The 13,627-nt window shown below is 37.6% G+C and overlaps 1 protein-coding gene across 1 annotated transcript in view; it reads right to left on the bottom strand.

Annotated features, from left to right (window-relative positions):
• LOC126183679 (ARF GTPase-activating protein GIT1) overlaps positions 1-13,627 on the bottom strand; it is a 288,183-nt gene that overhangs the window by 182,715 nt on the left and 91,841 nt on the right. Inside the window, exon 4 of the mRNA XM_049925857.1 lies at positions 4,162-4,292. Within this exon, the coding sequence (XP_049781814.1) occupies positions 4,162-4,292 (131 nt within the window). The remainder of the gene's footprint in view (positions 1-4,161; positions 4,293-13,627) is intronic.

The following is a 13,627-nucleotide window of genomic DNA, read 5'->3' as shown; positions in this document are numbered from 1 at the left end:
GAAGTGGTTATGAAATTGCAATGGTGTAGCCGATGTATTTATATGAGTGATTGCTTTGTGTATTTTGCTAGTTTCTGCTCGTTCTATAAAGAATTTAAGAAAATTGTCTACATGTCCATAATATAGGTTTTGTATGTCGATAAACTCCCTTCCTCCTTCCTTTCTGCTAAATGTGAATCTTTCTGTTGCTGAATGTATGTGATGTATTCTATATTTGTGGCATTATGATCGTGTAAGTGTACTGAGTGCTTCTAGGTCTGTGTTACTCCATTTCACTACTCCAAATGAGTAGGTCAATATTGGTATAGCATAAGTATTTATAGCTTTTGTCTTGTTTCTTGCTGTCAATTCTGTTTTCAGTATTTTTGTTAGTCTTTGTCTATATTTTTCTTTTAGTTCTTCTTTAATATTTGTATTATCTATTCCTATTTTTTGTCTGTATCCTAGATATTTATAGGCATCTGTTTTTTCCATTGTTTCTATGCAGTCGCTGTGGTTATCCAATATGTAATCCTGTTTAGTGTGTTTTCCCTTGACTATGCCATTTTTCTTACATTTGTCTGTTCCAAAAGCCATATTTATATCATTGCTGAATACTTCTGTTATCTTTAGTAATTGGTTGAGTTGTTGATTTGTTGCTGCCAGTAGTTTTAGATCATCCATGTATAGCAAATGTGATTTTCTGTTGGTATGTTCCAGTAATATTATACCCATAATTTGTATTATTTAGCATGTTGGATAGTTGGTTCAGAGCAAGGCAGAACCAGAAAGGACTTAATGAGTCTCCTTGGTATATTCCACGCTTAATCTGTATTGGCTGTGATGTGATATTATTTGAATTTGTTTGGTTATTAAGTGTGGTTCTCCAATTTTTCCATTATTACGTTTAGGAACTGTATCAATTTAGGATCTACTTTGTACATTTCCAATATCTGTAGTAACCAAGAGTGGGGTACACTATCAAAAACGTTTTGGTAATCAATGTATGCATAGTGTAGCGACCTTTGTTTAGTTTTAGCTTGATATGTCACTTCTGCATCTATTATCAGTTGCTCTTTACATCCTCGTGCTCCCTTACAGAAGCCTTTTCGTTCTTCATTTATAATTTTGTTCTGCGTTCTATGTGTCATTAATTTCTGTGTAATGACTGAAGTTAATATTTTGTATATTGTTGGCAGGCATGTTATGGGTCAATATTTTGCTGGGTTTGCTGGGTCTGCTTTATCTTTATGTTTCAGATAAGTTATTCCTTGGGTAAGTGTATCAGGGACTGTGTATGGGTCTGCAATGTAATTGTTAAATAATTTAGCTAGATGTGAATGTGTTGAGGTGAACTACTTTAGCCAGAAATTTGCTATTTTACCTTTTCCAGGGGCTATTATTATTATTATTATTATTATTATTATTATTATTATTATTCTTTCTTTCTTTTCTCAGACGTTATGCTGGTCAAAAATGGAAAGTGACGCAGAACCTGATCAAGCGTGACTTCATTTTAACTGTACGGTCTATGTTACATTGCATTTAGGAACTTTCGGGTGGTTGAACATGTATCAATAATTATGGATTTCTGTAGTTGTATATATAAGTTTGGATGTAGCTGTATTGCATTGATGTACTGGTGGATATTGTGTGGTATGACTCCTGTAGTTGATAGTATAATTGGTATAATGTCAACTTTATCCTGATGCCACATGTCCTTTACTTCCTCAGCCAGTTGGATGTATTTTTCAATTTTTTCTCCTGTTTTCTTTTGTATATTTGTTGTATTGGGTATAGATATTTCGATTAGTTGTGTTAATTTCTTCTTTTTATTGGTGAATATGATGTCAGGTTTGTTATGCGGTGTTGTTTTATCTGTTATAATGGTTCTGTTCCAGTATAATTTGTATTCATCATTCTCCAGCACATTTTGTGGCGCATACTTGTATGTGGGAACGTGTTGTTTTTATTATTATTATTATTATTATTATTCTCTCATTCTTGTATATAAGTTATATTTTGTACCAGTGATAATGTTGGGATACAAAAAATGTAGAGATACGCTCTTCAATTGATTAATTTCTGAATCTTCACCTGTTTGACTCTATAAGTGGTAGTGGACGGACATATGGCGAGTTGCACCATTTTAGTATTATTCAAAACTGTGTATTCTAACCGTACATTAAATAAGTGTTACAAAAATAATTTGGGAGACAAAGTTTGTATATGGATATTTATATACAGAACCCTATCTGTTCATCATTTCACCCGCACCGAGTATCCTGCATCAAGAGGATCGAAGCAGACAAGGATTTTGCGTGAGCAGAGGAAGGGTGATCCAGTAACAGCATCCTAATAACCAGCTCTATGCACAATGGTAATAATGAGAAGTATGTAAATTTAAATGATGAATGTTGGTCTTAAGTGTATTGAATATTGAAGGTCTGCTGATATTAGTGCCAGTTACAGTTCACTCAGGACATTTGTACCATCCAATTTCTTCCAATTATTCTTTCCAATTTTTTTTTAATTATTCAAACAGCAATTATTAATCAGTTTCCATTATATTTTATGCCCACCTCCCTATTCTACCGCTGTTCACCAAACAGTCAATAAGTCATAGTTACAAAACACTGACATTAATTATTTACTGAAGAATGGAGAACCTGGTAGAAAGCAGTCTCTGAGAAGTTTAGGAACACACGAGGCCGTAATGAGCTTATGATACACTGATGAAAGCCAAATCTATATATACAGCATTTGTAGATGTAAAGAAAGCTATTGACAATGTTGACTGGAATACACTCTTTGAAATTCTGAAGGAGCTGGTGTAAAATACAAAGAGTGAAAGGTTACTTACAACTTGTACAGAAAACAGACTGCTGTTATGAGAGTCAGATGTAAATTGAGGAAGATGTAATGGAAACCAAGTAAAATTTTGGAAATTAACTGCCATTACAGAAGAATAAATAAAAGCTTTGAGGTTTGCTGATGACACTGTAATTTGGTCAGAGACCACACAGCACTTAGAAAAGTTGCTAAACAGAACAGTTAGTGACCTGAAAAGACGTCGTAAGACAAATATCAACAAAAGTAATACAACGGTGCTGGAATGTGGACCTATTAAATCAAGTAATGCTGATAGAATTAGATTAGGAAATGAGGCACCAAAAGTAGTAGATGAATTTTTTATGTGGGCAGCAAGATAAAACACGATGGCCAAAGTAGATAGCATATAAAATGCAGACTGGAAACAGCAAAGAAAACACTTCTGAAAAAGAGAAATTTGTTAACACTGAAGTGATAGGATGTCTGTTCTGAAGATATTTGTGTGGACTGAAACATGGACAATAAGCAGTTCAGATAAGAAGAGAATAGGAGCTTTTCCAATGAAGTGTTACTGAAGAATATTAGAAGTTACATGGGTAAATCTAACAACTAATGAGCTGGCATGCAATCCAACTGGGGCAAAAAGAAATGTATGTCACAACTTAACTAAAAGAATGGATCGATTGATAGGACACACAATAGGCATCTGCTAGGGCGGACATGAGGGGACTCTGTTTCCCGCTCCCGAAATCTAGAGCAGAGAATTTTTATTCATTACAGAATTCTCACACAGTTCTAGAAATGGTTTCCTACGATTCCACAAAACCTCTCATTTAGGCAGTTGTATCACTGTGGCTGATCACAGGGAGAAAATACAACAGATTCTCGAAACTGACCAACTCATTTATACCCAAAAAATGACAATTTTGAAGTCTGAATCCCCCCCCATGTATAAATTTCTGCAGGCACCCATTAATGGTAGCAAAACTTGTAGAAGGAGATTAAGGCATAAATTCAGTAAGCAAGTTAAAATTGGTGTAGGCTGCAGTCATTATACTGAGATTAAGAGGCCTACACAGGATGACTAATGTGGAGAGCTGCACCAAATGAGTCTTCAGACTGGAAGCCAAACAACAACTCAATTACTATTTGTTTGCCTGAAAACATCTTCCAACACTGTGTAGTTTACAGAATATTTTCCTATTTACTTAGGAAATGAGACATAGCTAATAGAATGAATATCACTGTAGGAGATCTATCAGCAACAATCATGCACTTTTCCACTGAATAAAATCCTATATGTGCGCTCCATTTATTTTATACAATTTCTGTCTATATCAATGCACGTACCTTGCATAGTCAACTGGTGTCTGTTCATGTGCATCTGGAGCCATAGGATCAGCTCCCCACGCAATAAGCAGCTCTCCCTGGCAGGTCTGTCCCTCTTTTGCAGCTACATGAAGAGGAGTTGTACCCTTCTCCTAAGAGATGAAACAATTATTTTTTTTAAATTTTAAGTACCAGCATTTTACACACTTTTACAATACAAGATATTACTTGATCTATTGAGCCACAACTCTGTTTACAGTGAAACAATAACTATATTTCTAGAATGAAATTTTCACTCTACAGCGGAGTGTGCGCTAATCTGAAACTTCCTGGCAGATTAAAACTGTGCGCCGGACCGAGACTTAATAACTATATTCAATTTCTGGTCACAGTGTTAGGCATAGGTACTAAGATGATGACAATTTCTGAAAAAGAGAAACAATTTGCAACACTAATCACCAGTAGCTTTACAGTTTTTCTCTCTCATTCATCAACCACATGGCAGGTTCAATTATGTTCTCCATTCCTACTGCTTACCAGCTACTCCTTTCTATACCTAAAGACTACTCAGCGGTTCACAATAAGTGCCTGGCAGAGGTTTCATCAAACAACCTACAAACTATTTCTCTACAGTTCCAGACCAATACTCAAACTTTTTGGTGCAATCTCCGAGTTCTCTTATTTCATTACAATGATCATTTCTCCCTACATAGGAGGGTGAATATGGAGGAGGAAGTTGGTGATTGAAATTTTGTGAAAAGACTTGCCACAATGAAAAATGCCTATATTTTAATGATTGACACCCCAACTTATACCGTATACATTAAACACTTTGCCCTATTTCACAATAACAGAAAATGAGCTGCCCTTCTTTGAACTTTTTCATTGTCCTCCGTCAATCCTATCTGACATATATCCCATACTGCACACTAATACTCCAGAAGAGAACAGATAAGTAGGTAGTAGTCTCTTTAGCACATCTGTTGCATATTATCAGTGTTTTGTCAATAAAACAGTTTTTGGTTCACTTTCCACACATAACATTATGTATGTGATTGTTCAAACTCAAGTTACTCATATTTGTAGCCCCTAAGTACTTAGCTGAACTGTCAGACTTTAAATTAGTGTGGTTCATAAAATAACTGAAATGTAATGGATTCCTTTTAGTACCCATGTGGCTGACCCTACACTTTTGATTATTTAAGAGCCAATTGTAACATTTTGCACCACACATATATTGTGTATAAATCATTTTGCAATTAGTTTCGATCTTCTGATACCTTCATTAGACAGTGCATAATCTGCAAACAATCTAATGGGCTCCTCAAATTGTCTCCTAAATCGTTTATATAGATCTGGAACAGCACAAGGCCTAAAACACCTCCTTGGGGTGCACCAGATTTCATACCTGTTTTACTCAATGATTTTCCATCAGTTAGTATGAACTGTGATCATTCTGACAAGAAATCATGAATTCAGTCGCACAGGCATGCAATCTGATAATAATTTGCTTTTGAGGCACAGTCTCAAAAGCCTTCTAGAAATCTAGAAATATGAGATTAACTTGAGATTCCCTGTCAATAGTACTCATTACTTCATATGAGTAAAGAGCTAGTCATGTATCACAAGAACAAGACTTCTGAATGCACAGTAACTATCTGTCAATAAATTGTTTTCTTCAAGGTAATTCGTGATGGGTGAACACAGTACACATTCCAAAATCCTACTGCAAATCGACGTCACTGATACAGATCTGTAATTCAGTGGATTAGTCCTATTTGTTTTGCTTGATTATTGTTATAACCTGTGCAGCTTTCCAGTCTTTAGGTATGGATCTTTCATTGAGCCAGTTGTCGAATACAATTGTTAAGTACATAGCTACTGTATCAGCATACTCTAAAAGGAACCTAATTGGTACACATCTAGATGGTAAGGCTTGCCTTTACCATATTTTATGGTCTATAAAATGCTATGACCTATAAGATGCACCTTAATTTTTAACCAATTTTTTAAAAAACAACATTTTTATGATTTTTATTATTAGATTGCAAAGCCAGACAAAAAAAGTTCCTTGTTTATAAAACTGAGCTGACCATTAAACTCCTTGAAAATTGTCATCTTTCTTCTTCTTCTTCTTCATCATATATAAGATGGTCTTCACTGCCATCGAGGGCGTTATTTTGCTGTACTACTTGAAAATTTTAACAATAATGTATTCTCTGACTCTAGACCATGAATGTTTTATCCACTGACACAATCGTTTGATTGTAGGTCATTTTACAGCTCACTTCAGATGTGAATTCATGTTTGGTTTCATCCATCGTCCATTTGTTCCATTCCTCTCTCATATACAGTTTAAATGGTTTATTTATCATGACATCAAGAAGTTCCAATTGTGAAGAAAGTCCTCCTGGAATAACAGCAAGCTCATTATTTCCCTGTATCAATTTCTCTTTCATAGAATTTTTCAAATATAGCACACGAAGAGAACTTTTCTTCAATAAAGCACCTTTCCTTCTCTCGTAAACTCTGTTAATCTGTAATTTCATACCAGCCTCATCCATCTAACCCTTGTCATGTACATGAACAACTACACCTGGCAGTATTTCAGAAGATTTTTGCATTGTTCTGCACTTTAAAATGATTACTGAATTAAGTTTAGTACTGTGAGCACAACATGAAAGGACAAAAGTGCAGTGAATTTTTTCATCTCCAATTGTTTTTAAAGTTACGGTTTTAGCATCTTTCGTGGCAATAGTTCTGTTACTTGTCACATCAAATGTTAGATGAGTTTCATAAATACTCGCTATTTGGCTTAGTTCCACACTGGTTTTCTTTTGATGTTGAATAATAAAAAGATGGAATGATAATATTTCGTCTTCAAACTCTTGTGACATATTGTGAGATATTGTGGTTTTGGTTTGCATGTGAAGTCCATGATGCTTCCTAAACCTCTTAAACCTGTAGCACCAACCAACTCCACCCTTAAAGCCTGTTAAGTTCCATTGTAATGCCAGCTTACAAGTGTGTATTTGAATTATTTTTGTATTAATTCCAATGCCATTTTGATGGTGTCCTTGAGTCCATTTCAATATGTTATCATCTACTTCTTGTCATTTTACATTCAGTACTCTATTTGCACATTTAGTCTTCCTCATTTTTTCAGTTGTTCTTTACTAGCCCACCAGTCGTAAATGGTTTTCTCTGATGGTGGAGGGCTGAAATGCCTTTCAACTGCCCTGTTTCCATTTTCTTCTGCATATGCTACTGCTTTCAATTTGTAGCCCACATAATGTGAGTACCTTTTATTTTTTTCCCTTACAAAACTAGCTGCTAACAAAAATATTGTACTGTTACTGCTAACACAAAACACTTTCAATCCAAATTCACTGATACCACAGACTACAATGATGCATCATATGCTAGACAGTGTTCTGTGGTCATGGTGGTGGGACAAGAGGGAGACAGTGTTAACAAGCTTGTGAATTCTGACTACTTACGTTCGTTGCATTGGTGTACTGCTGCTGCAAGTTGAACCCAATGTTGCCAGATAGAGAGAGGTTTCCCGTGTCATCGAATATATGGCAATTTTTAAGACTGGCAGGTATTTTAAACCAAACACTGGACTTTTTTATATTAATTTCAAGTATAAGAGGCACCTAAATTTTGAGGTAAATTTTTTAAAGAAAAAGTGCATCTTATAGTCCGTAAAATATGGCATTAAGTCTGGATATCTACTTCTGAGGAGGATATATACATGGGGGAGTTGGAAAATAAGATTCCCTTGCCGACTGTGGTCAGAGTTGTGTGTGGAAAAAAAAAAAAAAAAAGAGGAAATGAGACATTAAAGATAAGACATATCTTTATTTTTATACATAATTTCCAAATACATTGAGACATTTGTCATACCACTTTATAAGCTTAAAAAGGCCTTCCAGGAAAAAAATCAGGGCCCTGCATATGGAAGAAGCGTTGAACGGCTTGACGTCAGCATTGCTGCCAAAGTGCCTTCTGCCGAGAGAGTTCTTCAAAGCAGGAAACAGATGGAAGTCACTTGGTGTGAGATCCAGACTGTAAGGAGGATGGTGTAGGCACTTCCAACCAAGAGTCACAATATGGTTTTGCGTTGCCGTCGCCGTATGTGGTCTCGCATTGTCATCCAACATCAGAACACCAGATCTGAAAAGGCCAGGACACTTTTTCCGAATCAACTCTTTCAATTTCGACAGAGTGGCACAGTACCATGCAACATTGATGTTTGCATCCTCCAGTAAGTACAGCAGCAGAACTCCTGTGGTGTCCCAGAAAATGGTGAGTAGCATTTTACCTGCAGACAGAGTGCTTTTGTACTTCTTTTGGACAGGTGATGACGGATGTTTCCACTCCATGGATGCGGCCTTAGATTCGGGCGTGTAATCCCCCGTCACAATCCGAAACAGAACGACATTGCCAGATTCATGGTAATGCACAAAGCTGTTCCAGGTTGAACACCATGCGTTATTCCATGTGTGTCAGGGTCAGTTGGCAGGGCATCCATCATGCTGACACCTTCCTGCATCGAAGAATGTCGCGGATCATCTTGTGAAGCTTGCTCATGTCCAATTTCAAGTTCTGCCGCTACTGCATCAATTGTGATATGCCAGTTTGCTTTAATCATGTCATCCACCTTCCTTACATTTGCATCTGTAGTGGTCGTGCGTATCCGTCCAGGTCTCGGTAAGTCCTGCACTTGCTGACGTCCATCAGTGAATTGCTGGCACCATCTCCGCACCATTTGCCTCGACATCACACACAGACACAGACACAGACACACACACACACACACACACACACACACACACACAGACAGACACAGACACAGACACAGACACACACACACACACACACACACACACACACACACACACACACACACACACCCCACAACAAGGCGGCTATGAATTTCTGTGCCTGATACTCCACGTGCCCATTCATAGCGGATAACAACTCTCACTTCTGCTTTTGACCACGACTCCAAAATGCATCTTTTCTCCATAGCTCAGGCAAAAGACTGAGCAGTTGGCCTCTGCTTTGTGCAGGCACTGCAACAGTGCCATCTGCTTGATCGCGGTCGACCTCTACCCAATGGTGTATCGGTGTCTCGCACGTGCGCATTCACATGCCGTGTCATCTTTCGCCCATATCACACAACTATGCCCACAGTCAACAGGGGAAACTTATTTTCCAACTTCCCCTCGTACTTCTAAGTTACTCATGGTGGCAGCTGTTCTTGATTCGAGTTCCAGAATACTTACTTCATCTTCTCTGGTGAAGAAATTTCAGAAAACCATGTTTAGTAACTCTGCTTCAGTGGCACTGCCATCAGTAGCATTACAAATGCTATTGCAAAGTATTGACAGAATCTCACTTTAGATTCACTAACAGATTTCAAGGCAGAGTTTCATTGTAGAAAGTAAGCATCTCACATTAATGTCATGCCAAATTTTGAGCTTCAGTAAAATATTGCCGATCTTTGAGATTTTCTGTTATTTGAAAAGCCTTTTTCTTTGCTTCCACAACAGTGTTCTGAACTGTTTTGTGCACTTTGGAAGATAAGTACCATCAATCTTAATAATTTATTCGTTATATATCTCTCAATTGCCGTTGGTACTATTTCTTTGAATTCACACCACATCTGGTCTATGTTTACTTAGTTAGTTTGGAAGGAGTGAAGACTTTCTCTTAGGAAAGTGTCAAGCGAATTTTTAACTGATTTTTAAGTAGGTACATTTTGCGTTTATTTTTGGTGGATTTGGATGTTACAGTATTTAGTCTCACAACAACCTTATAGACAATTATCCTTGTGTCCATCACAATTTTCCATATTAGCTCTGGATTATTTGTTGCTAAGATGTCAAGTATGCTTTCGCTACTTGGTTGGTTAATTTGGGGGAAGGGGACCAAATAGCGAGGTCATCGGTCCCATCGGATTAGGGAAGGAGAGGGAAGGAAGTCAGTCGCGCCCTTTCAAAGGAACCATCCTAGCATTTTCCTGAAGCGATTTAGGGAACTCATGGAAAATCGAAATCAGGATTGCCGGACATGGGTTTGAACTGTTGTCCCGAATACAAGTCCAGTGTGCTAACCACTGTGCCCTCTAACTCTGTGTTTTCACTACTATTTACACTTCAAGTATGCTCCTGAACTAACCATTCAGAATAACTTTTGGAGAAAGTATGTAGTATGATTTCAGATGATCTCTTATGCGTATCACAGACTTTAAACACGTTTTTTGCCAGAGTATCTAAGGTAGATTGAAGTCACCACTAGCTATAATTAAAAACGAGACTTATGTTTTCTTTGAACTTTTTAGCAACTGTTTCATCTGGGTCAGGGGTTGGTAAAAGGAGCAATTATTAATTTATTCCAGTCATCAAGTATGATCTCTACCAACACTAACTTGAGATATAAACCAATTTGGAAACTCCTTCATCTGCAAATTTCTCTACTCCCATGAATAACTAATTTTTTTTCTGATTTTTCCTTCTAATTTTAATACAGTTGCATCCATGATATTTATATGAATATTCCGAAATGTTTTTAGACAAAGTTCCACTTAAATTTAGTGTTAAGTTAATTCTACAATGATGCAATCTGTTTCACTTACAAAATAACTGGAAATGAAAGCCTGGACTAGCATAATTGCCACTGCCCATTTTGCCCCAGGGCTTGATAGATTCTGACTTTTCACAGTGTACTTTTGTTGCTATGTTTTTTCTAAGTCAAGTGATGTGTCTCACTAATTAATTAAGCCATTACTTATATTTTACATAAATTGTTATTACAGGTATGTAAAATTATTTTTAAAATGGGTGCCATAGACATATGGCGGGTTTTCCTAAAGTGGAAGTGTAATAGTGTCCCAGATACTTTCATGATTTGCTTGACTTCAACATTTTTTTCATAAACCAGGAAGCAGTTAAGTCTTATAGTCCATTCAAAACAGCAAAATCTAACCTAGCTAGTTTTCAAAACATTACAGAGTGGATACTAAAAAAAAAAAAATTCTGGGAATTTCAGGTATGGGGAGCATGATAGCATCATTGTAACTTCACGATCAATTTGGGGGGACGGGGGGGTGTGGGGGGTGTTGAGCAACTCACAATAATGACTTCTCTTTCCTCTCTGAAGAGAGATACTAGCCATAAGCAGCAGTTGGAGTGCAATTTTTAAACATCGATAATTTATATGAAATAATGTTCATATAATTAACACAAACTGAAATATTAAATACAGTAAACTCCTGTTTATCCGAAATTATCAGGATGGCGACTGGTTCGGACAATAATAATTTTGGATAAAACCAAAGCAGCTTGCATCTGTAATGTTTTTTCCATCACCTCAAAAACATCTTGGGCCATTGGTTGACATGGAGACATGACGTTTGGTGGGAGAAACATAACTTTGATATCCCCATCTTGTAGATCATCTGGGTGAGAAGGAGTGGTGGCCACAAGAAGTAGCGCTATTCGAGGAAGTCCATTTTCCTCCATGTATTTTTCTACAGCTGGAACAAACTCACTCTGGAACCACTCTTTGAAGATGGCACTGTTCATTCATATGTTAGACTGATTCGTGTACCACAATGGCAAAGGTTTATCAGCAGGTTGCCATCTAAATGCTCTCAGTTTTTTGGATTTCCCAATTAAAGTAAGGCACAGTTTATGATTGCCAGTGGCATTACTGCATGTGAGGACAGTAATTTTCTTTGCTTTTTTTCATATCCAGATGCCGTTTTTTCTTGTTTAGAGGCGAGGGTTTTTGTTGACAAAATTTGTCATTCAACCCAGTTTAATCATAGTTGTAAAGCTGACCGCCTATATAACCTCCTTTGTCAATGATTGTGTGCAGTTTCTTCTTAAAACCAGCAATAGTGGTTTCATTCCCAGATAATGATTCACCGGTATTGGCAATTTCACAAATGCCATGCCGCTTCTACAACTGATCCAGACAGCCATCACTTCCAAGGAATTCTTGCTCCTTTCCTTCAATCAGCCCATAAAAAGTTATTGCTTTTTGACGAAGTAGAGGACCTGAAACTTGCATACATTTAACTCTTATTTGTTCGTGCCACAAAAATAAGGCCTCTTCTAACTGAGGATGTGCACCTCTTCTCATTGTTTTTCGAGATTTCACTACGCTGCGTGACGCTTGGATGCAACAAAATTTTTCAATTTGTGATCAATTTGTCTTTCAAGCAATAATCATACTCCTACCGACATTCAAATCTGCAGCAACTTTCGCGGGTGGCTCACCAGCATCAGTACTCTGCAAAGCGCGACACTCGACTGATTCTTTTTCGGCTTTTGGCCACTTTTAACTTTGGACATTTTAATGCATGTAGCGCGAGTACTAAACATTAAATCGAAAATGCACAGATGCATGACTTGACAACACTCGAGACGCACTTGACAACACTCGAGACGCACTTGACAACACTCGAGACGCACTTGACAACACTCGAGACGCACTTGACAACACTCGAGACGCACTTGACAACACTCGAGACGCACTTGACAACACTCGAGACGCACTTGACAACACTCGAGACGCACTTGACAACACTCGAGACGCACTTGACAACACTCGAGACGCACTTGACAACACTCGAGACGCACTTGACAACACTCGAGACGCACTTGACAACACTCGAGACGCACTTGACAACACTCGAGACGCACTTGACAACACTCGAGACGCACTTGACAACACTTTTGACTTTTGAAACCAGGCTGTGGCAGCTATCGAATTAAAACATTCAATGCTTCTATCCCCTCTCCCTGTCCTACCTAAGCCCACAAGGCAACACAACAGTGTGCAGTATGTTCACTGTTAAACTGTTAAATGCTGGGCTTCATCTGATGTACCAACAATAGGCAGAAAGTGTTTGGTGCCACAGTCTCATTGTCAGTTTCGACAAGGCTATGTCGAGCTGCATAGAGTGATACTGTACATACTGTACTTCCAAGGAGTTCCACTAAATGGCAATAGCATGAAACCACACAATACGAACAAGAAACACACTAAAGCCTCAACCAACACACACACGAATTGATGACACTCGGACTTTTGACACAGGCCACTGCACTAATTATCAGTAGACACATGGCTCCAGGTGCAGACAAGTTTAAACTTGTCAAGTGTCAGTCTAGCTAGCCAAAAGCGTAGCTGCACAAAGCGTCAGACAGCGCCAATGTGAGGCGCAAAAAAATTGTAAAATTTGTTCGGGTAAAGCAAATTTCGGACCAACACGATTCAGATAAATGAGAGTTTACTGTATTTTAAAATTTGTGACCTACAAAACTCAATACAATTATATTCCATTGTTAGCACAAAAACATAGCATTCCCTGAGATTTTATGAAATTTGTGAAATTCCCCGAGATTTTCCTGATTATTGTAGATGAAATGTAATTCCCTGAGAATTCTAGGTTTTCCAGAAGAATCGC

This window comes from Schistocerca cancellata, chromosome 1 (genome assembly GCF_023864275.1).
Source record: "Schistocerca cancellata isolate TAMUIC-IGC-003103 chromosome 1, iqSchCanc2.1, whole genome shotgun sequence".
NCBI classification, from domain to species: Eukaryota; Metazoa; Arthropoda; class Insecta; order Orthoptera; family Acrididae; genus Schistocerca; species Schistocerca cancellata.
Note: the sequence above shows the minus strand (reverse complement) of the source record. Positions and strands in the feature narration are given on the sequence as shown.